Genomic DNA, 24,327 nt, shown 5'->3' on the forward strand with positions numbered 1-24,327 from the left:
GGGAAGAATATAGGCTTTACTGCAGGAACCTTAATCTCCCAATGAGTCAAAATTACCCTCCCTTTTATCTGCTCGAAAATTGTAGCTGCTAAAAAAATTAGCACTTTGTACCTTCTATTTGCTTCTGCTATCACTTTGTACCGAGTACCGAGTGTGATCATCGGCCCTACCCTCTCCCACAACCCCTCTCGCCCCTATCCTCCCCTCTCGCCCCCTATCCTAAACTCTCGACCCTATCCTCCCCTACCCTCCTCTCTCGCCCCCTACCCTCTCCCACACCCCCTCTCGCCCCTACCCTATACTCTCGCCCCTATCCTCCCCTCTCGCCCCTACCCTCTCCCGCACCCCCTCTCGCCCCTATCCTCCCCTCTCGCCCCTACCCTCTCCCACACCCTCTCGCCTACCCTCTCACAGCAACCCTCGCCCCTAACCGTCCCCTCTCGCCATAACCTCCCACTCTCGCCCCTACTCTCTCTCAGCACCCCTCTCGCCCTGCCCTCTACTTGCCCTACTGGTTCGCCCTACTAGTTCGAATTTGCTGCCCTAAATTGTGTTTTGCAGCAAAACTAAAGCATCACGTGCTTTTCCATTGCCAGCCTAAATCATTTTGCAGAAGAAAATCCAACCTGGCCTATATCTGAGTGCTTTTCCATCACTTGACTACTCAGAGGCTCGGTTTGTCATCCGACCTCAACATGGCAAGGGGTAGCAAGCAACAGGAGAAACAGCAAGAAGGAAGTAGCAAGAAAAAGGTAGAGTTGAAGAGGAGGAAAGCTCTGGTTGCATCAGAGAGCGAAGCAGATGAAGTATCTGCAAGCAGCAGCAGCCATGACATAGAGAACTTTACCTCCAGTGACCCAAGTGATGAGAGCTACAAAGCAGACTCAACAGCATCTGATGATTCCGATGTCAATTCCGAGTCAAGTGCATCCAGTGATCAAGAGGAACACTCAAAGGTGGCTCAGAAAAAAGAAAAGCAGCAAATACTCATGAAATCAAGAGGCTTGCTTCTTCAAAAAATCGCACAGCATTTTCATATGCAGCAACCTCGACCATCTCTCAGCGAGGTGCTGTCGACTGCTCAGCTACGGACTCTGGGCCTCACAGAATTGGCTGATGCAAATTTACCTGATACTATTCTAGCAGAACTGATACATCAACTGCTGAAAAACTTTCCAAAGGTCCGGGGCCACAAGCTAACAGCTACAAGGCTTGGCCATGCCATGGGTATGACCAACTTTCCAGCTGTGAAGTCTACTACTCGCACTTTCTCTTTGTTGTCCAAGGACGCGACAATTCAAGCATGTAAAGAGCTATTGAGCTCGGATCACCCAAATTATGAGCGAAACAGACGGCTTCTCGCAATCTTCAGGTATTACTTTCTGGCTCGGGATGCCAAAGAAGACAAGGTACAAACAGATATTCTCACTACATTCTCCCACTGCGACGGGCTATACTCTTTAATCCACACCATCCCATGTGGATTCCACCAAATTCTCTTCAGCTCTCTGCAGTCTAGGGCTAAAAGATTTCGGGCCCAAGTGCAGTCTGTGCAATTAACTTTTAGATGTTTTGCGGCGCCTCTCTTGGCATGGATCATAAACATACCTATTAACATAAATGAAGTGGATGAGGAACAGGGAACCTCGAAAGGGAAAAGGAAACCCATGAGCATGCAAGTAGACCCCACAGTCACCAAGAAAAAGAAGATCAAGGCGAAAGTGATGAAGGATACAGTGAAGTCTCTACTCTCCTTGCCAGTTTCTGAGAGACAGCAGACTAGGGTACATCTTCAGCGTCATACGTCTACTGCTACACCTGGTTCTACTGTGCCGACACCAGTGTCTACTGCCGCTCCTCAGGACAGGATGGTCACTTCACCCTTACAGGATCCTCTTCCTTCTTCTCCCATCTTCACTCATACACCGGTCAACATATCACTCGCTGCACCTACAACAACAATCTCTGAGGCACCTTCTACACCGAGTGTCCCTACTTCTAGCTCGCCGGTTGTGCCACCATCTGCACCTACTTTTAGCTCGCCGACAGTGCCACATGTGCGCCCTCCAGCATCACATCCATATGAGGGATCTTCAGGTAGGACCGACTCCACTTCTCTGTTTCAGCTTTCAGAGAAGTTGCTTCAGGACTCCAGAGCTGCTATTGCCACCATCGAGCTAGGCGTGGAGCAGCTAGCTGCAACCCACCAGCATCACTCCGCCACATACGCAGCTATGGAGGGATCCCTCCGAGTTGCCGAGAGTGCCATCGCAGATCGAGATGCAACGATTTTTGCACTACAGCAGGCATTGAAGATAAAGTCGAGAATTATTGATGACTTCAAAGCACAGGTGCAAGGATTTCAAGAAATGCTTATGTATGATAACAGGCCTACCCAGGCTACTGTGGGATATGGATGGACTAGGCCAGGGATACAGGTCCAGAGTCCAGCTACCTTTGCAGCGCCAGCAGGTCCCTCTCAGCCCTCTCAGCAGTTCATGGGACACTACCCAGCAGGTCCCTCTCAGCACTCTCAGCAGTTCATGGGACACTACCCACAGCCCCAGGTCCAGTACTTCACTCAGCAAGAGTCTCAGATCCAGATGCCACACATGCAGAGCCAGAGTGTTCCTTGCTGTGACGGTGTTACTGGTGCACACCGCCATGGTTGCGTTACTAGGCGTCCGGAGTTCACTTCAGGGCAGGTACTCCCATCCGCTGTGCAGCAGATGGCTGCTACAACCACAGGAAATCAAGGTATGCAAAGCACAGGACAGCAACCGCATGGTTACACTATTGATCTGATGGCTCCTCCCGATCCGGAAGCTTCTGGAGCAGCAGTGGGGACGACCCTTTCCATTGGCTGACAGGACTGTGCTCTTACCTCATCTTTCATGGTACATATAGTTACTTTTGCAGTTTCATTCAGTTTTGGCTCACCGAGACGGTGACCAATCTTGTGGCGGGCAACCTGTAGCCTGCTACAGTGTCACTTCACAGGACAGGCAGTTGGACAGTTAGCTACAGTTGGTCTGGTTCACACTGGACGGACCCTTTGGCTGGGAGTGACACGTGGCAGGGTACCTACGGTGGTCTAGTGGACGTCGTGGCCAGGTCACCACCACCACTCAGTTTGGAGATAGACTTAGCTGGCTGGACATTTATGGGCCGTTGGTGGCTCTTATGGTTGTACATATCAGTAGTCGTTTTGGGGGAGTTGGGGCTTATCTTGCACGTAGTCGTCTAGAGAGTCTTACACAGAGCACTGCTACACCATCCATGCACATCTGAGCCTCGACACCCCATCTTGTACCTGTGAGTCCTGGGCTGGAGCTGAGTGTGCTGCCACTCCAGAGTCTGTACAAGGTCCTTTGAGTTAGTCGAGTCCACATGTTCTGGTCTACTGCTGTGTCTCTGTTATTATCCATTGTTTCTTGTATTTCATTCTGTTGAGAGAGTTTCTGTTTGTTGAGTGAGATTGTCACGCATATTGCACCGGGGGACACCCACACTGTAGAGAGCACGACACATTATCCGCGCTACACTAGGTCTCCCATGTGCTGAGAGAACTCTAGGGCCTGTGTATGGAGCCACTCCAACACTAAGTCAAGAGTCCACTCAGTCTGATCCCTGCCGCAAAGGGGAAAAGAGAAGCCTACCGTTGTGTCCAAGGCCTCTATCCCCCTAGCTCCAAGGAACAGAACATGAACCCTGAAGCAGGCTGGCTCAAGGTCTAATGAGGAATCGCCGAGAAAGTGTGTAAAGTCGTAGGCAAAGAAGTCCCATCAGCGAAGCTCCTCTAACCCTGACGGACTGCTACAAAGGGAGACGTCTGTACCTGTAGACGGGTCGCAAGAAAGGTTGTCCCTCTCTCGCCAAGCTACTGGTGGCAAATTCATTGCCAAGAGATCTCCTAGCAGCAGGAGATAGCCGTGGCCCCTTGGTCGACAATAGAACTAGAGCGGGATGGGGGGGAAGCAGGGGGAGATGGGAGAGGGGGAGGTGGGGGAGAAGAGGGGCGAGGGGGATCGACAAAGGTAGAGGGGCGAGGCAGCGGGAGCAAGAGGCGGGGGGAGGGTGGATGAGAAGGGGGGGAACTCGGGGGGAGAGGGGGCTGTCCCGGGTGAAGCTGAGGTGGAGGCTGGAGCAAGGACCTCGTACTGCTCAAGAGGACCGAATCGATTCCCCGTGGAAACCCACTGCTGCTGGGAAGGCGCCTGAGGACCACTCTGAGTGCCAGGCTGTCGCTGTGGCCCCTGTCATCGCTGACCGCGAACCTGCCGCCATCCCTCCTCCGCTGGAGCCCCAGGCTCGGAGGGTGGTTCTTCCTGTGTGCTTTGTGTGTCTGCCTGTGACTGCTGGCCAGCTCGTGCAGGCTGGGGCTGGAGCCTATGATGTAGGTCGGGGCCTCCTCCGTGAACAAGCCTTCGCGAGATGGCCCATCTGTCGACATATGAAGCACTGATTCGGGAGGCCCGAATACTCCACGCTGTGTCTAAACCAACCCCCACTCACCCGAGGAAGGAGGATGACCTTCGGAAGAGTGTGAGTGTCCCTAACCAGAACGCGAACTGAGGGAATGCCGACCGCCTTGGCAGCTACTGAGGCTGCCGTGCGAGGTGTCTCAAGGACAAGTCCCAATTGCTGAGCCTATCCTGGACAAAAGTGGTAGGTACTCCCTCCGCAAACCAAGAAAGCAGACAGAGATGGGAATGTCTGCCTCCTCTAACAGAACATCTGAAGCAAGGTCAAAACCATGTCTCCACTGTCGAAAGTGGGCTCGAGCTGCTCCGATGGTCAAAGGGCTCATGGCAATGACCTTGCACGCCATCTCGGAGGTCTCAAACTCGATCGGATAGTAGCCTCGTCCGAGGATCTGAACGTCCAAGATCTTGCCCACGTCTACGAGAAGGCGGGCCTAGAGAAGATTGCGCAGCTCTCCTTTGCTGGGTCTGGTGCCGAGAATCTTGCAGATGACGGAGGTCACCTGGAGGCGCCTTACCTCAGCTATGAGGCTCGCTTGCTCTGTCAGTGAAAGAGCAAGTCTGATGGTGGGCTCTGCAGGGTAGGGCGAGGGGGCTTCTGAGGAGTCCCTCTGGGGCGGAGCATGAGCCTCCATATGTGTTTGCTGCTGTGTAGGAAAGAGGGGGGCGAGAAGACAAGCACCTGAGAGCTCGGCGAGTAAAGTCTCAACAACAGCTCGACTGCAGGGCTGGACAAGTGAGGCCTTCGGGACGGGGGGAGGCGCAACAAAAAAGGGGGGGGGGAGGGGCGTATGGAGAAAAAAAGGGGGGGGCTACGGCAGCGAAATGGGGGGGGAGCAGGCTTGCGGAGATGGGTATGGGCAGCGAGGGCAACGGGGTGGAGAGGGGGGAGCGGGCTGGCGCGTGTAGCGGGATGGGGGGGGAGCGGGTTGGCGCGCGAGGACAAGCAAAGGCAACGGGCTGGCAAGCACAGGATGCGTGCTGCAAGGCAGGGGCGCAGCTACGTGAGGGGGGGATGGATAGCGGTGGCGAGGGGCGACAGCAGCAACGAGCCGTCACCATTTAAAACAAACTCAATGAAGTAATCCTTCGCGCCCCTCAAATTTGGGCACCCCCTCTTGGGATTAGGCTTTTGGATGTGTGTGTTGGCCTGCAAGTTGCTCTCCTACTGCCCTGTGTCCACTTTGCTTATAAAGTCGTTCCGAGGGGCCGAGATCTCGCACCTTCCCTCTACTAGGTCTGGTGCCGATAATCTTGAAGATAACGGAGGTGGCATGAAGGCGAGCCACCTCTGCCTCTAAGCTCACTTGCTCTGTCGACGAAAGAGCAAGTTGGATGGTGGGTTCTGCGGGGTAGGGCGAGGGGGCTTCCGTCGAGTCCCTCTGAGGCGGAGTGTAACCCCAAGTCTACATTCTACGACACAGCAGAGATTCACTTTAAAACAGTTCACAAAAGACGACACAGCCTGACGTAGATCCGTGCCAAGAGGTATTGGCCCCAAAGACTGACGCCCCTTTCGGTACTTCTTTTTATATTAATCTTCGAGCAAAGTACAACTCCCACGGGTGCTCGCTCTCAGACTCTGCGTCCAGATGCTCTGTAGAGTGAGCCCCCTTGGGTACATTATAAAGGTTAAAAGGGATGCTGAAAACAGAGCCTCAAAAGCTCCAAACTCAAAAGCAATAGTTCCCAAAAGCAACTGTTTCAAAAATCTGCAATAAAAGCAATCAAAATCAACCAACGTAATTTTCGGAAATCCGTACGCTGCCACATCAGCATGTCAGCGGAAATTGCGGGGCTTCGTACGGCCTTCCATGTCAACCTGTCGGTGCGTTTTCCAAGACTTGCTGCCACGTCAGCCTGTTGGCGCATTACCCGCTGGCTTGCCACGTCAGCAGTGTGTCCGCGGCCTACTGCCACGTCACCAGTTTGTGACATACCCCCCTCTTGAAAACATTGTAATCGCCCTCGATTACGCCTGCAAAACAAACAAAGGCCATAAATTGTCTTAGTAGACATTGACTGTTAGTACCAACCGACGCACTAGACACAACACATCTAGCACTTCTACAAATCGACAGTCACATCACCGGACATCACAAGACATCAACATATTTAGTAATCGCATCTAGATCCAGTCGGGACCTCACAGATGCCCGATTAACTAATCCTCATTGCAATCATGTCTATAGAGATTTATGAGACCGAAATGCTACAGTCATTTCGTCTTTCAATTCTTGCACTCAATCTAGTCAAGTACAAATCAATCACTATCATTTTTGGAAATTCCAATTCATAAAGTCATACAGTAGAATACTGTCAGCCCAGCAGTATCCATGAAACCCAAAGGGACATCAGTGACTCTATATCAAAATCGGGGTAATCCGTTGACAAAGGAGCGGAGTGACTCCCCTCTTGTGCAAGCCCGCTGCACTAGATTCACCCATGCTAAAATCGGAGTTCTATCGGAGTAGACTGTGCTAAACCAAATGCTTCAAGGTAAAGGTCCAAAATCTGAGGAGTATCTGCTAGGTCCTCCTCCATCCACTTCGCATCCAATGCAGGATAGTTCTCGAATTTAACCAAGAACCGCCTGATCACTTTACCTTTAATCTTTCTATCCTTGTTCTGTTCTAGAACGAGTAACTCCTTGCTTTCCTCCACTTCGGGTTGATCATTTGGCTCCCCATCATCGGGCACATCGCCTTTAAAAGGCTTCAAGAGACTCACATGAAAAGCAGTGTGAATCTTCCAAGTATCAGGCAGCTTCAGTTTAAAGGAGACATTATTTATCTTTTCTTTTATCTGGAAAGGGCCATAATACCTCATGCCAAGCTTTGGAAAAAGATTCTCCTTTCCTTTTCGTTTTCTTAGGCGTGCCTTCTCGAAACATAAGAGCACCTAATCGTCCTCCTTTAATTTCAAATCGCGACAATGTCGATCTGCTACTTTCTTATGTCTTTCTTGAGATTTCTCTAAAGCCTTCCGGACCATGGCAAAAGCAGTGTCCAAGTCCCTCGTAGAAAAAGAGCGAGTTTTTCTTGCTTGAGATACATTTCTTGGGACACATTGTCTCAACAGAAAGAGTACAGATAGATCTGGCCAAAAATGACACTACTCGCGATTGGCCTGACTTGAAGAATGTTCATGAAATTAGAAGCTTCTTGGGCTTGTGTTCTTACTACCGGTGGTTCATTCGAAAGTTTGCAAAGGTAGCTTCCCCTTTGCACATTCTGACACAAAAAGGAGTCCCTTTCTAGCGGCGACCCACAGAGGTGACTACCTGTCAGACATGAAAGATAAATTGACTATTGGACCAATGTTTGCTTTGTCGGACTTGCAAAAGCCATTCGAAGTATATTGTAATGCTTGTGGTCGTAGTTTGGGAACGGTCTTAATGCAAGAAGGCCATGTGATTGCCTATGAAAGTCGATTGTTTTCAAGTCCAGAATTGACAGCACAAATTTATGAGAAAGAGCTTTTGGCAGCGATCCATGCTCTTACTCAGTGGCGACATTACATACTCGAAGCCAATTTTACGGTCTTAACTGATCATCAGATTTTACGCTAGTTGTCATAGAAACAGCTTTCGGAAAAGAAGATGCGGTGGGCTAACATCTTGTCACAGTTTCACTTCCAGATTGTCCATGTACAGGGACAAAAGAACTTGGTGGCAGATGCTTTGTATAAGTAATTTATGCTTCCTCAGTGTCTAGAAAACCCACAAATGATTGGTATTCTCTGAAAATCCAAAAAGTCCTCTTGAAAGCTGTCTTGTAGGCGTCTCCAGAAGCAATACAGATTTGATGATAATCACTTCTTCATGTCAATTCGGCAAGTAGAATTCTGAAGTCTGTCGAGTACATCATCGATCCTCGTAATGTGGAAATCTGTTCTGGTTCATTGTTTCTTTATCTTGGCCTCGACAAACTCTGTAAGGTGGCCAGTTCGGTGGTGTACTACCACGAATCAATCATGTGATCTTCACGACGTAAAGAAGGTAACTCGCTTTTGTACGCCTTCAGAGAAACACTCAGCCTCTATTGCTGAAAAATCTTGTCGTTTCTTTTCGAGGTCAAACATATTCGACCTTCAATCATCATCCAATTCTCTCAAGCAAAATTGAGTAAAGAAACTGAATTTCGTCAAGTACAATCTCTCTTACCCTGCATTTGTCAAAAGTCGCTTTCTTACCTCGATAGTCAACCACGGCGTTGTTCTTGTGGTACCAAGGGATTCCTAGGAGGACGTCACAACCTTCCAAGGGAATTAGGTAGAAGTCCTCGTGCCCTAAACACACCTTACATTGCAAACGAAGATTGCCAATGATCGGTGTAATGGCAACATCCCGTCCGGGTGCCGCTAGAACTACCTCCGCCTGTGGCCTCAGCCTGTCGGGCGTAATTTCAAGTTGAGCCACCAATTCAAGTGAAAAGAAGTTGGCCTTGGCTCCTCCATCAAAGAAAATGTGGGCTTCTTTATCTTTCACTTTGCCTCAAGAGCGGCAAAGTTTTGTACTTTCGTTCATCTGATTCGGTTTAGGCCCCACGCAATGTGGTTCCAGTTCTATTTTCATCTTTCCTTTTCTTCCACACTCGACTGCTGCTTTGTAACTCTCAAATTTATCTTCTGGTGGTTCTTTGGTTCATCTTCTTTTCAAGAGTTCTTATCCATGTCTTTCGCAAGTACAGGTTCTACTTTTTTGCACTCGCCTGTCCTTTTGGCTTTCCTCCCTACCTGAGAGGAGAAGCAATGGCTACATGCCATCTCGAGTAAATCTTATCAATCGGATAATTCTTCAGGTGTCTCACCAATCTTAGGTCCCTAGAGTACTTAATCAATCTGTTCACACATATGCCAATCTGCAGTTGATGTTTGTACTCCGTTCTGGTAAACTTGTCCGAAAAAAAAATTGCCCAAATCTTCATTCTTTTCTTCAGTTCTTGCGCCGGATTTTCAACTTTTCTTTGCCTTCCCACTGAGAGGTGTCATCTCCGTCAGATTCTTCACGAGAACCCATGTGTCTAGGATTCTTTATGGCTTTATGCCCTGTAAGACAGAGCGATGAAGACGGGAGCGTGCCCGATGCGCCATGTATGAAGGCTGGCAGTGGCTAATAAGTCCAGGGTCAGGACACGAAGATTCTTTCACAAAAGCTGTGTGCGCTTCAAAAAAGGATCGGATCCTCCGTAGAAGAAGAATCTTTCTGTGTTCTGATACCACTGCAACAAACTTGGACATCCCAAGTCTAGATTCTACTGCGACACAACAGAGATTCACTTTAAAACAGTTCATAAAAGAAGACACGACCCGGTGTAGTTCCGTGCCAAGAGGTATTGGCCCCAAAGACTGGCGCCCCTTTCGGTATTTGTTTTTATATTAATCTTTGAGCAAAGTACAACTCCCGCGGGTGCTCGCTCTCGGACTCTTCGTCCAGATGCCCGCAGCCTGCCCATGCCCATCCGCTCCTCTCGCCGCGTTCTCACACCCCCCCCCCCCCCCCCCTTCCCGCTTGCTCTCTGGGTTGCTCTCCCGAGCTCGCCCTTGGTGGTGTTTCCCAGTGGCATCAATTCAGCCTGTCGTCTCATTTCGCTCTCTTCGACACCTTCGATCCTCTTTCGCTCGCCATCACAGCAGCAGACACAAGTGGAGGGCCTTGCTCCATGTCAAACTGGTGACGTGGCAGCAGGCCCCGGACACACACTGCTGATGTGGCAGGCCAGCGGGTAATGAGCCGACAAGCTGACGTGGCAGCAAGTCCCTGAAAACGTGCCGACAAGCTGACATGGCAGGCCGTGTGGAGCTCCACAATTTCCGTTGACATGCTGCCGTGGCAGCGTACGGATTTCGAAAAATTACGCTGGCTGATTTTGACTGCTTTTACTGCAGATTTTTGAAACAGTTTCTTTTGGGAACTATTGCTTTTGAGTTTGAAGCTTTTGGGGCTCTGCTTTCAGCATCCTTTGTAACCTTTATAATGAACCCAAGGGGGCTCACTCTGCAAAGCACAGGGCAGCATGCCTGGCGGGCAGCACATGGCAGAGACCAGCTCAGGGCAGCACGAGTGGGGGGGAGAGGAGGGACAGAGGCTGGCAGGCGGAGGGTAGCGCGATGGGGAGCTGGAAAAGGGGGAGCGATGGCGAGCGCGTACAGCAGCAGCAACGAGCGCCTCCCAACCTCTACTTAGCTTGGAGATTCATCCATTGGAGTACCTAGCCCCCCTGCTTCTCCGTACAAGCAGCACCCTTATGTACCTTATGTATGTAAAGTAGGTAGTCCCCCCAGCTTATCCACTTCAAAAAGCCCCTCTACTTCTCAACCTTAATCTGCTAGCCTCTTGAACAAACATTTGCACCCTTTGCCGATAGTATTTGCATGCTGTTTATACCTTTTGCTAATAGCCTTCGCCACCTGTTTTGTTTGAGCTGCACCAACGGACTAAAATGCTTGCTTCTTTGCTGCCCGCAGGAATCATTGAGAAGCACTGGTCGTGGTACTCGAGGCCTGCAGCACAACTATGACAGCAGCTCCAGCAGCTTCTTGCCCATTTCGACCTACTAGCAGCGCTAACATGCACATAATATCAAGTTTTGCAGAATAATAGGGCTTCTCACACTGGTATGCGCAGAAGAACCGGCGAGTCTGAACCGCCATGCATAAGGACGAGAGCAGTTTGCTTCCATTAATGTCACACACACTACAAGTTGATTCGCGTATTGAATGACTTGAATGGCACACAGGGTAGACAAACTTGTGCGAACATGTCAAAAGTATATTAAAAAAAGTAGGGTTACGCATAGTAACAGAAGAAAACAGTTGTGTTGAATGTGAGAATCAAGTTAACTTCCCCACATCAAGCATGGCACTCCAGTTCTTACATCAATATCACACAGAGCTACAAAGATAAAAACATACAAAAAAGTTCTCAAATCATTAAAGTTAATTCATGCAAACTGAAATAACAGAAACCTTAACAAATTACAAATCTCAGAGTTCACATGCATAATATTTGCACGCACAGAAAATCCATACAACCTTCTCATTCAAAGAAGGTTAAGACGCTAATGAAAAGAACGTTACTTTGCTTGCCTATATGTATTGCAGTTTGCAAGCCTTCATGGTGAATCAAATGGCGTACAAGCCCACATACAGATGCAGACCTCAAAATAGAGCGCTCTCTCCGTCAATGTCAACCTTCCTGGCCAAGGGATGTTGTTGGAATTCCACATTTGCACAGGTTGTCGCTTGCTTGCACCCACACAGAGGACAGTTTCATCAGCATCAAGGCTTAAATTTGAGCCTTCGTCCAGTTTGTGTTGCATCCGTTCTTCGTGAACTCTAGAATTAAATATCAACATTTGGTTTCTACAAAGCACATGGAAAGCTCCTTTGTAGAGCAATCGTTTATTTGGACTAAGCAAAAGAGTTACCTTAAAAGCTCCAAAATATAGGTATCCCAAACAATGTATGAAAGTCCCTCCCTGCTTTCTGAGAGGATCTCATAAAGATGGAGTGCAGTTGGTCTGTCAGCTATTCCTGCAACTGCTGGTGCAATTCGCACAAAAGCCCCTTTTCCAACCATCTGCCTCAAAAACAACAGCATGAATGTACAAAATGTTATTACCAATAAAAAGACTGATATATAGTCCGAAAAATAACATACATGTCAATCGCCTTATGAACGAGATAAAATAGTAGGGAGGGGGGTCATGGAAAAGAACATTAACGCCACAGTATAGCACCTTTTCATGTTCAGAGCGATTGTCCTCAGCACTATTATAAGGTTGTTGCCAGGAAAGCATTGTGATAAAAAGCAATTTTCTGAAAGAAGCATCCTGTAAAAAGCAATAATTATACTAGTTATCTTCTGCAATAACACATTACTTTCCTTCTGTAGCGGAGATAATGTGTCGTGCTCTCTACAATGGGTGCTCCTCAGTGCAATGTGCGTGACATCTCACTCCAACAGAAAGAAAACACAGAAGTCAATGAAGAACAGAACAACAATAGCAAGACTCAGTAGTAAAACCTGAGCAGTGTGAACGTCCACTAACTCAAAGAAACCAATACAGACACTGGCATGGCAGCACACTCAGCTCCACCCAGAACTCATGGGTACAATGGGGGTGTCGAGGCTCAGATGTGCAAGGATGGTGCATACGTGCAATGTATGGACTCAAGACTCCAGACGAAGACGCTGGACCCTATAAGAAGAAGATGACGATAACGATAACCCCAAACAGCTACGGATATATCCAACCATAAAGAACCACCAACCGCTCACAAATATCCAATCAGCTAAGTCTATCTCCACACAGTGGTCGTGGTGGTCTAGCCCCGCGTCGGCTAGACCACCACCCGTATACCTGCCACATGTCACTGCCAGGCAAAAGTCCGTCCAGTGTGAAATCCTGAGAAACTGTAGCTAACTGTCGTCCTATGCTAATGACATTGTAGCCTTGCTACAGGTTGCCCGCCACAAAACTACTCACCGTCTCGGTGAGAGAATACACTGAAAACTGCGGGGAACCATGAAAAACTACAGTCTGATACATGTCGCTGCGAAAAGCGAGTGGATCAACTAGGTTTAGCTGAAACCATTGCCCAGGCATGTCATACGTAAGCTCGAACTTGGAAAACTAGGAGCAGAGCCGCGGCAAGACTTGCAAGAAGAGGTGTAGGGGCTCAAGCAAGCCGAGCTAGGGGGCAAGGGGTGGGTAGGGGCTAGGAGGGTGAGAAGGGGTAGGTAGGGGCAAGGGCTAGGGGTAGGGGGCGAGGGTAGGGTAGGTAGGGGTAAGGGAGAGAGAGGGGATGGGTAGGGGCGAGGGTAAAGTGGGTAGGGGCGAGGGTAGGGTACGTAGGGGCGAGGGATAGAGAGAGGGGGTGGATAGGGGCGAGGGTAGGATGTGTAGGTATTGGGTAGGGGCGAGGTCTAGGGGGTAGGGGGTGGGTAGGGGGGAGGGTGGGGTAGGTAGGGGCGAGGGAGAGAGAGGGGGTGGGTAGGGACGAGGGTAGGATGTGTAGGGAGTGGGTAGGGGCGAGGTCTAGGGGGTGGGTAGGGTGTAGGGGGGGAAGAGGGGCGAGGGAAGGCCACAAAGGAATAGACTATCAGTAGGCAGAAACACCAGCAATAGACTGTCAGAAGGCAGAAACAGCAGCAGAAACGGAAGAATATCCAAATATACCCTTGTGCTTGGAACCTGTTGTGCGGAAGCTTGTTGAAGGGTAGTTCATCAGACTCTGTGACCTCCACACCTACTGCATCCTTTGGCAAAGGTTGTATAGAGACCCCATAACAAGGCATAGACTTGGTAGCTTCCAACCAATCCAACAAATCTTCTTCTTACCCGTTAGGTAGAGTAGGCTAATTTAGTTCAGGATTGGATTCTATTGACAAGGAATTATGGTGCACCACTGTATCCACACCTCCTTCAAGTTTAATGGGTTTCATTGGGGAGCGAGGAGTATGTATCCACATTGAGTCATTGCCCCAATCATGCAATGCTTTAGTGTGCCGCAACCATGGTCTACCGATGAGCAGGGGAAATCCTCCCTCAACCTGTGGAAGACGAACCACAACAAAATCCAAACTAAAGGTGAAATCTTGTACCTGTAGAGGCACCTTTTCCACTATGCCCATAGGGTAGACTGTCCTCTCGTCGGCCAATGTTACTGTGAAGGGAGCAAGACGAGTAGGCAACATGCCCAAAGCCAACATAATGAACTCAAGCATCATGTTGATGCCAGATTCATCATCCACAATTACTCCAAAGAATTGCTGCCCCAAGACGGACACGGTGAGAGGAGGGCTTCTATAATCCGTGAGGGGAGCAGTGGGATAGGATATCATATAAGACTCTGATGGTTGCATTGGGAGGTGCCCGCCACTAAGACCTGCACCAAGGTAAAGTGACTGAATAACTGCAAGGGTGTCTGTCACAAACTGATCACGTGGCTGGCCCTCGGTCGCACCTGCAACAGATGACATGGCAGCAGCCTGCATTATGCACCGACAGGCTGACACGTAGCAGATTGTACGGAACCTCCGGAATTCCCGGAGCAAAAAACGCTGACAGTGCTGACGTGGCATTCCGTACGGATCAACAGAAATTACACTGGCTGATTTTTATCGCAGCTTTTGGGCCCATTGCTTTTGAGTTAAAAGCTTTTTAAGTTAATGATTTTGGGGTTCTGCCTTTGGGGCATCCCTTGTACCAATAAATAAGTTGGTTGGGCCTCACTTCTCAGAGCATCTGGACATAGAGTTTGAGAGTGAGCACCCGCCAACTCTCTTGTACTTTGAACACAGATTAATATAAAAAAGAAATACCCAAAGGGGCGCGGGTCTTTGGGGCCAATACCTCTGGGCACGGAATTACGCCGGGCCATGTCATCTTTGTGAACTGCTTTGAAGTGAATCTATGTTGTCGCGGTAGAATCTTGAGTTGGGGTGTCCAAGTTTGTTACAGTGGTATCAGAGCGCGGTCAATTTCTCTTCTACCGGGAAATCCGATCCTTTTCTTGCAGCACTTATGGATTCCAACAAGAATCAGTCGACTTCTTCTCCATCTGCGCGAATGCGGGAGGAGATCACGAAGAGGATTTTCACGATCAATCAGAGGAAGACTACGTCCCACCTCGGCCTACTCAGTTCGAGATTGAAGAGATGGAACGTCGACAATTGGTTACAAAGCACATGATTAAAATCGCGAAGGATCCGAAATTTGCAATTTTTTTGTCTCAGCAATCCATCGTAAAAGTGCACACCTAGAGGCAGAAAGCCACAAAACCACCCATCAAACCGGCAATCAAGAAACCTCCTTCTCAGAGGATGTTTACAGACCAAGAATTACAAGAGGTGGTTCAGACACAGATCAGCCGGCTTTTGGACGCAAACAACAAATCCAAAAAGCACAAGAAAGGGACTGACTTCCCAGGTTATTTGGGTTGTCAGTCTTCTTTTGCATCGGCAAGAAAGCAGAAGAAGCGTGTACGATTTGAAGGACTACCCAGTTCTTCTTCTTCTTCTTCTTCTTCTTCTTCTTCTTCTTCTTCTAACAGTTCTTCTAGCTCTTCTGACTCGAGCGAAGAAGACAGAAAAGGCAAAAAGCGAAGCAAAAAGAAAAGCTTTGGAAAGGGCAAATAAAACCTAAATTTCACCCAGTTTCTGACAGTTCTACAGAGGAGTCATCCTCACACAGTTCGGACTCCGACGATCACATGTTTTATGCAAAGAAGAAGCATTTTTACAGAGCCAACCAATATGACTTCCTCGAAGATAAAAGCAAGAAAGTAAACGAATTCAAAGAAGGTGGACAGTCGATTAAGTTTGCCTCTTTTTCTGGATTCCGAGATGCTCCGAGGGCTTTAGCCTTCATTCAGCAGTTTGATATAGCTTTCTCTGGAGGGCATTACATAGAGCACTCCAAGATTAGGAGGGCTACATCGTTCTTCAAGGGAAATGCTCGAACTTGGTGGTCCACTCTTCTTCTGAGGAAGGAAGCTCCAGTTAAATGGTTGAAATTCAAAAGGCTCTTTATTTTCTTCTTGTCTGACTCGGGAGTACGAACAAGATATACGAACCACTTGGAATCATCTTCGGATGACCAAGGGAGATTCTCTGGACGCTTATTGCGAGAGATTTTGGAACTCTTTTCTACCAACCTCTTCATTTAAGAAGGTCTCATTAAGGAACAGATTGAGTGGTTCTGCTGCGGACTTCCTACAGAGATACGAGACTACTACTTGGAACAAAAGTCAAATTCTATTCAAGAATTGATGGGTCATGCGAAACGGGGTTTTGCGATACATTCAGGAAATCTGACTTACCCCACTGATGAGATCTTGACTCAGAAAACCCAACAGACTTCTAACAATGAAAGTAGAAAGAGAGAGTTCCCAAGAAAAGAAAGACAAGGATACACGACCCCGACTCACTCTTCGAGAGAGGACCAGTTACATCAAAGAAGGGAAGTGTTTTGGATGCAAGGAACATGGGCACGTCTCCGCGAAGTGCCCTAAAGAGGCACAGGAAGAACAGAATGAAGACAGGCCAGAGAGTTCAAGAGCAGCTAAGGAACGTGGCAGAAAAGGCAAGATGAAAGCAGGACTGGTTCCAGATTGCATGGGTACTGACCCAAGCACGATTGATGAAAGTACAAAACTTTGCCGAGCTTGGGGCAAAGTGAAAGATCAAGAAGCCCTTATTTTCTTTGAAGGAGGAACCAAGGCCAACTTCATTTCACCTGAATTGGCGGCGGGGCTCGAGATTACACCCGATCGGATGGGACCACCAGCAGAGACAGTTCTAGTGGCACCCGGATGGGACATAGCCATTACCCCTGTCATTGGCAAACTTCGGCTGCATTGTCATGGGTATTTGGGGCACGAGGACTTTTACATAATGCCCTTGGAAGGTTGTGACGTCCTCCTTGGAGTCCCTTGGTACCATAAGAACAACGCCATGGCCGATTATCGGACGAAGAAAGCGACTTTGACAAATGAAAAGGGCCAAAAAATTGTACTTGATGTGAAACTGAAGGGCGAGTCTGTCCCTATTGTATCGGCTTCGGCCGTTTCCAAATTAATGAAATCCAACCTGTTTGTTTACTTGACCTATTTGAAAGAGTTAAATGATGAACATAGAACGAATATGCCTGAACTTGATAAAGAGTGCCAAGATTTTCTCCACACTCATGCCGATTGCTTTTCTGAGGGCCTGCCAGGCGAGTTGCCACCATCTCGTCCTGGGGATCATACCATTGATCTAATACCTGGAATCACTCCACCAAACTGGCCACCTTGCCGTGTGAGCTGAGCCCAAAATGAAGAGATTATGAACCAAGTGAAAGACCTCTTGGAAAAGGGTCTTATCAAGCCAACAACTTCACCCTACTGCTCTCCAATGTTGTTGGTTTTAAAGAAAGACGGATCTTGGAGAATGTGCATTGATTATAGAGCTCTCAATAAAATCACCATCAAGAACAAATTTCCGATTCCGAGGATCGATGATATTCTTGACCGACTCCAGGAATCCTCTTGTTTCAACAGGATCAATTTGAAAAGCGGATATCATCAGATCTGAATTGCGCGGGGAGATGTCTATAAGATAGCTTTTCGCTTCGGTTTACATGAATTTTTGGTGATGCCTTTTGGCCTTACTAATGCTTCAGCGACTTTCAACCGAATGATGGATAGGATTTTCAAAGAGTACAAATCTTTTGTTGGCACTTTCTTTGATGACATTATAGTCTCCTCCAAGGATGAGGTAGAACATAGACACCATCTGCTATAGGTCTTTCACACATTGCGAGATCACAAGTTAGTAATCAATGCCAAGAAGAGTGAATTTTTCTTACTGGAGATACACTTTTTGGGACACATCGTGTCAACAGCAGGAGTACAGATGGACCCGGCCAAGATTGGCACTATACGTGATTGGCCCGATTTGAAGAATGTTCATGAAGTTAGAAGCTTCTTGGGCTTATGTTCTTACTACCGGCGGTTCATTAGAAAGTTTGCAAAGGGCGCTTCCCCTTTGCATATTCTAACATAGAAAGGAGTCCCTTTCTCGTCGGGACCCACAAAGGTAGTCTACCTTTCAAACTTTGAAAGAGAAATTGACTACGGGACTAGTTTTGACTTTGCCGGATTTGCAAAAAGTCATTCGAAGTATATTGTGATGCTTGTGGTCGTAGTCTGAGTCGTATCTTTTCTCCTTTAGACTGAAGTTGCCCGATACTTGGAGAATTCACAATGCTTTTCATGTGAGTCTCGTGAAGCCTTTTAAAGGCGATGTGCCCGATGATGGGGAGCCATATGAGCAACCTGAAGTGGAGGAAAGCGAGGAGATCCTCGTTCCAAAACAGATATTGGCACATAAAGATAGAAAGATTAAAGGTAAAGTGATTAGGCCGTTCTTGGTTAAATTCAAGAACTATCCTGCATTGGATGCGAAGTGGATGGAGGAGGAGGACCTAGCAGATACTCCTCCGATTTTGGAACTTTACCTTGAAGCATTCGGTTTAGCATAGTCTACTCCGATAGAACCCCGATTTCAGCATGGGTGAATCTAGTGCAACGGGCTTGCACAAGAGGGGAGTCACTCCGCTCCTTTGTCAACAGATTACCCCGATTTTTGATATAGGATCACTGATGTCCCTTTATGTTTCAAGAATACTGCTGGGCTGACAGTATTCTGTTGTATGACTTTATGAACTAGAATTCCCGAAAATAAAAATGAAACTGATTGATTTGTACTTGACTTGTTTGAGTGCAGGAACTGAAAGGCGAAATAACTACAGCACTTTGGTCTCATAAATCTCTATAGACATGATTGCAATATGGATTAGTTAATTGGGCATCTGTGAGGTCCCGATTGGATCTAGATGCGATTACTAAATACGTTGCCGATTAATCATGGTTTGAGATTTGGAATGAAGTTGAATTTGATTTGTCATGTGATGTCCTATGATGTCAATTGATGTCCTGTGATGTCCGGTGATGTGACTGTCGATTGGTACATGTGCTAGATGTGTTGTGCCTAGTCTGTGAGTACTACCAGTCAGTGTCTACTAAGACAGTTTATGGCCTCTGTCCGTTTTACAGGCGTAATCCATGGCGATTACAATTCTTTCAAGAGGGGGTATGTCACAAACTGATGATGTGGCTGGCCCCCGGACGCACCTGCAACAGATGACATGGCAATAGCCCGCATTATGCGCCGACAGGCTGACACATGGTAGATTGTACAGAACCTCCGGAATTCCCGACGTAGAAAACACTGACAGTGTTGACGTGGCATTCCGTACGGATTAGTGGAAATAACGCTGGCTGATTTTTATGGCAGCTTTTGGGCCCATTGCTTTTGAGTTGAAAGCTTTTTAAGTTAATGATTTTGGGGCTCTGCTTTTGGGGCATCCCTTTTTAATAAGTTGGTTGGGCCTCACTTCTCAGAGCATCTGGACACAGAGTCTGAGAGTGAGCACCCGCCAACTCTCTTGTACTTTGAACACACATTAATATGAAAAAGAAATACCAAAAGGGGCGAGAGTCGGTGGGGCCAATACTTCTCGGCAGAGAACTACGCCGGGCCATGTCATCTTTGTGAACTGTTTTGAAGTGAATCTCTATTGTGTCGCGGTAGAATCTTGACTTGGGGTGTCCAAGTTTGTACAACTTACAAGTCACTTCTAAAACTCGCATGTAGCCGCAGCATGTCATAGAGCGACACTTGTTGGAAGGTATTGTTCAAGATTGTCTTTGTTGTAAGCTTTTCTTTTTCTACAAGTGGTTTCGAAGGCACCTTAATCTATTGTAGTTCGGCTACTGCTTCTAAGAAAGCTTCATCAATATCTGAGAGTAGAGATGAGGATCCTTGCTTGGCACCAGGGGAGGGCTTGTTCACAGCTAGAAGCCGGGTATCCATGGGTGGGAACGTGGGCGGAAGAGGGGAATTGGTTGGAAGGCTAAGACCCAAGGATGCCCTCAGGGCCCGAGTGAGAACACCGGTGGGCTCCTGTACCTACTTGAACTTGTTATTAGGGGCCACAACATGAGTAGAAGGTGACGGTTGAGGGACGGTGCTAACTGCTATCAGATTGACCTTGGGAAAGGTAAACTCTTTTTGGCTTTGACTTGGGCTCAAAGCCGTGGATGCACGAAGTTTGGGACAATCTTTACTGTAGCGTTCCTTCGCTTCACGGCAATGACGGCAGGGAGGGGACCCTTCTGGCAGGGGACATTTGCTTTGGTACTGTCCATATTCCCCGCATCTGTAACACAAAATGGGCCGATTCAATAGGCGAGTCGAAAGGCAAGGTGGTCCTTGCTCCTGGTGCATGGAGTTGGATGTGGAGACGTAGAAGCTTTGAGGGGATGAGGGAGCATGGGCATGATAAAAGCTCTAAGAGGGAAAAGTACTTAGCATACCTTGCATAGGAAGAGCTGTCAGCAAAGGTGGTATGTGGTTTGAATGGCCATAGGGGGAAACCATGTTGGTTGCAGGTGTTGTCCCTTGTTGAAGAGTAGGACAAAGGCTTTGTTGTATTTGTCGTAGTCCCTTGAGGTAAATAGAAATCCTTGTCCTCATGTCCCGACTTTTCACATAAATGGCAATAAGCCCAAAGGGGGCATTCATGTGGAGGGTGCCCTGGAGAGCGCCATGAGCTACACCAAACCATAGCCTTACTCTCCTACTGAGACCTGAGTTCCTCTAGTTCGAGCCTGATCTGATCCAAGGCTTCGTGATGTAGACACTTCTCCTGTCGAAGTGATAAGGGTCCCTCTTCTTAAAGGGCTCGTTGTAACTTCAGGGCTTCGAGTTCCCTGCGTAAAGAAGTCAAAGGATCAAAAGGACTTTCCAAAAAGACTGAGGTGCCTGAGAGGAGTCGGTGAACAACTTCCTAGCCCCTTCGATCCTCAAAGGGGAAGCAACAAACTCCTCGAGAGTGGCTTCAGGTCAGAAACTCTCTGAGTTTTTGTTGAGAACTCTTAGGAAGAGCCTTCTCTACCCACTTCTTCACCATAAATTCACATGGTTGTTGGGGAAGCTTTGCAACCAAAGACTTTGTTCTAGTCATGAGCTCTACAAAAGTCTCTTTGGGCTGAAGCATCAAGTTGGCCAACTCATCAAGAACCTTCTATTGGAAGTCCCCTGGTCTAAAAGCTTCACAGAATTGTCGTCTTAATGTGAACCAAGTAGTAAAGTGGTTTTCCTCAAACTGACTGTACCACTTGTCTGCTAAGCCATCCAAGGTGGATGGGAAGAGTTCTAAGTAGGCGTCTTCTCGGTTGACACCACGACCTCTGCAGAGCGAAACAAACCTCAAGGCATGGTCATCGGCATCCTCTATGGAGAGACCCTTGAAAGTCGGAAAACTTAATATTCACCTTAGCTAGAACGCTTGTGAGCTCCTCCATGGCTGTCTGTGCAAGAGCTTGTTGCACTGGAGCTTGCTATAACACAGGGGATGAGAACTTTATTGACGGGGGTGACTGGAGAGGTATAGAACTGGTTGAGGGGGAAGGTAGGGGTAATGGGGCTGGTGGACTTCTGCTTGGCACGAAGGGTTGACGCTTCCTGTGGTAGTACTTCAAAGGACTTAGTAGTGGGCCTTGTCGCTCTTTTGACTACCTTGTATGTGTCATGCAGTCAGGCTAGTTTTCGTACGTCGTACGGAACGTTCCGTTCCGTTCGATCGGACCCGTCCCGTTCCGTCTGTCTAGTACGTTCCGTATGGTGTTTTTTTTTCCCGGCAGTTTATGATCGTTGGCAATTTGTGACCGTTTGCAGGCGTCCATTTTGTAGCCGTTTTGAAGCCAATTCCAATGCTCATGGCCCATGGGCCATTGCCATGCTCATTGCTCACACTCTCACATGCTCTTCCTCTTCCTATTTAAGCAACTCTTCCCCTTTGTTATCCAACACAACCTACAACTACAAGCTACATTGTACAAGCTCTAGCCCTAAGCCTCTCAATGCTCTAGCCTCTCATCATCCATGTGCTTCCATTGAAGCTCTCGAGTCTCCATCTTCTCTCCCTTGGGTCTCTCTCCCTCAAGCTCCCTTGGGTCTCTCTCCCTCAAGCTCCCTTGGGTCTCTCCTTCTCCCACCCCCACCCCATCCTTCCAACTTCCAAGTGCCCCCCCCCCTCTCTCTCTCTCTCTCTCTCTCTCTCTCTCTCTCTCTCTCTCTCTCTCTCTCTCTCTCTCTCTCTCTCTCATCCATCCATCCATTGATACATCATACATCATACTAGTAGCTACTAGCTACATACTACATAATGCCGCCTCCTCTTCATGAAGCCTTTGAGAAGCATTGCCGATATTTTGAGGGGGTGGAGGGCAAGCAAAACGCTTGCAAGTGGTGGTGCAAATATTGCCCAAAAGGTATGACCTCTTCCGTCACCTGTCTCATCATCCACTTGACAAAGATGGGAGGACAAGCGGGCCCATGTCCTAATATCCCCGAAGATATCCTTGCGGAATGCAAGAGAAAATATCTTCCATTGAAGACACGCAAGGGTAGAGTCACCTCGGATGAGTTAGTGTCGCCGGATGTTGATAGCTCCGATTCGAAGGAAGAGGCCTCTCCAACTATGTCCATGGCTACCGGTGCCACCGTGGCCTCATGTGATGGTGGTGCCTCCTCCAAGAAGTCCAAGAAGTCCAAGGGGTCTTCAAGTGATGGTGGCCGGCCTCCGAAGATGGCAAAGCAAGCTTCTCTGGCGAAATCGGTGGGTGGATGCTCCGGCCCCTTGTCTTTCCTCAAGGAGAGACAAAGAATCGCGGAAATAGAGATTGCCCGCATGGTGATTGAATGCAATCTCTCCTTCAACATTCTTCGGTTGGAGCTATGGAAGAGGATGATCATAGCAATTGCGGCGGTTGGTCCATGTGAAGGGTGGACGGGTGTGTCATACCACGACATGAGAACAAAGAAGCTTGATGAAGAGAGGGCAAGGATTGACAAGTCACTTGAGCCCGTACGTGCGGGTTGGGCAAAGTATGGATGCTCTATTCTCTCCGACGGATGGAGCGACCGCAAGAAGAGGGGCATCATCAACATTCTTGTTTCTTGTCCTCTTGGCATGTACTTCTTGCGGGCGGTGGATGCGAATTCGAGAGGGAAGAAAGTGACCGGGGCATTCATTTGGAAGCACATCCGCCAAGCCATTCTTGAGGTAAAACCGTAAATCGAGCCTTTATGTCTTGAGCAATTGCCAATGAGTCCTATGTTTTAACTTTTAAGTGTAACTCTTTTTGTCACAAATGCCTCTTGTGTAGGTTGGTGCAGAGCATGTCGTGCAAGTGATTACCGACAATGCTTCAAATTGCAAGGCAATGAGTAAGAGGCTAGAGAAGGAATTTCCATCCATAGTATGGACTCCATGTGCCTCTCATTGCCTTGACCTTCTCTTTGAAGACATAGGGGAGCTAAGTTGGGTGAAAGATATCCTCAACCAAGCACTCTCCATCATCAATTTCATCAATGGCAAAGTGAGGGTGGTTGCCATTTACCGCACCTACTCCGACCTTGAGTTGAAGAAGCCATCGGCCACTCGCTTTGCCGGCCATGTGGCTACTTCTAGAGCGGCTCTATGATGTGCAAAACAAAATACGAAAGACCATGGTCTCCGATGAGTTTAAGGAGTGGATGAATGGAGAGTCCGCCGCTTCACAACAAGATGCAAAATCCATCCAACGGCTTTGCTTGTGGGAGGAGTTTTGGCAAGAAATTAAGGGTCTTGTCATTGCAATCTTGCCCTTATACAAGGCTCTCCGCATGACCGACATGGAAGGGGCAACTATTGGGCTTCTATGGCACTTCATGGAGGAGGCTTACAAGGAGATTGAGAAGTCTACAATCCTAGATGGGGCTCCCGATGGAACACGGTATAACTACATATTTATATTACATAATACATTCTCTATATATCTAGATTCTACATGTTTGTTTCTCTGCTTAGTACATTTCCTCTCTCTTCTTGTAGTGATTACCTCGAGGACTCTCCCAAGAGAGATGACATTCTCCTCCTAATCACAAAGCGGTGGGATTGGATGAAGAGACCTATCCATTACTTTGCGACTCTCTTGCATCCGGCTTACAAGAAGCCCGAACTCTTTGCAAATCAAGATCCTATTGAGGAGCGCAACAATTACCTCTTTAGATGCTAAAAGAAGAGGACATTGGAGCATTTCTCCAAGAGGTAATCAACTATAGCGACCAACGAGGCACCACATTTACTTCCAACTTGTGTTGGAAGCGGCAATCCTTGGTGAAGCCTCTATTTTGGTGGGAGAGCTTTGGCTATCAATTGCCCACTCTCAAACGACTTGCTTT

At 48.1% G+C, this 24,327-nt stretch overlaps 1 protein-coding gene across 4 annotated transcripts in view; it reads right to left on the reverse strand.

Moving 5' to 3' along the window:
- Window positions 1-24,327, reverse strand: part of LOC147434521 (chromosome-partitioning protein, putative (DUF639)) — a 120,518-nt gene that overhangs the window by 54,631 nt on the left and 41,560 nt on the right. For all 4 annotated transcript variants that reach the window (XM_086490977.1, XM_086490974.1, XM_086490976.1 and 1 more), the window contains exons 5-7: window positions 12,227-12,319; window positions 11,915-12,066; window positions 11,645-11,822 (exon numbers count right to left, since the gene is read on the reverse strand). In XM_086490977.1, coding sequence (XP_086347103.1) covers window positions 11,645-11,822; window positions 11,915-12,066; window positions 12,227-12,319 — 423 coding nt within the window. The remainder of the gene's footprint in view (window positions 1-11,644; window positions 11,823-11,914; window positions 12,067-12,226; window positions 12,320-24,327) is intronic.

This window comes from Adiantum capillus-veneris, chromosome 19 (assembly GCF_014529385.1).
Source record: "Adiantum capillus-veneris isolate H3 chromosome 19, ASM1452938v2, whole genome shotgun sequence".
NCBI lineage: Eukaryota > Viridiplantae > Streptophyta > Polypodiopsida > Polypodiales > Pteridaceae > Adiantum > Adiantum capillus-veneris.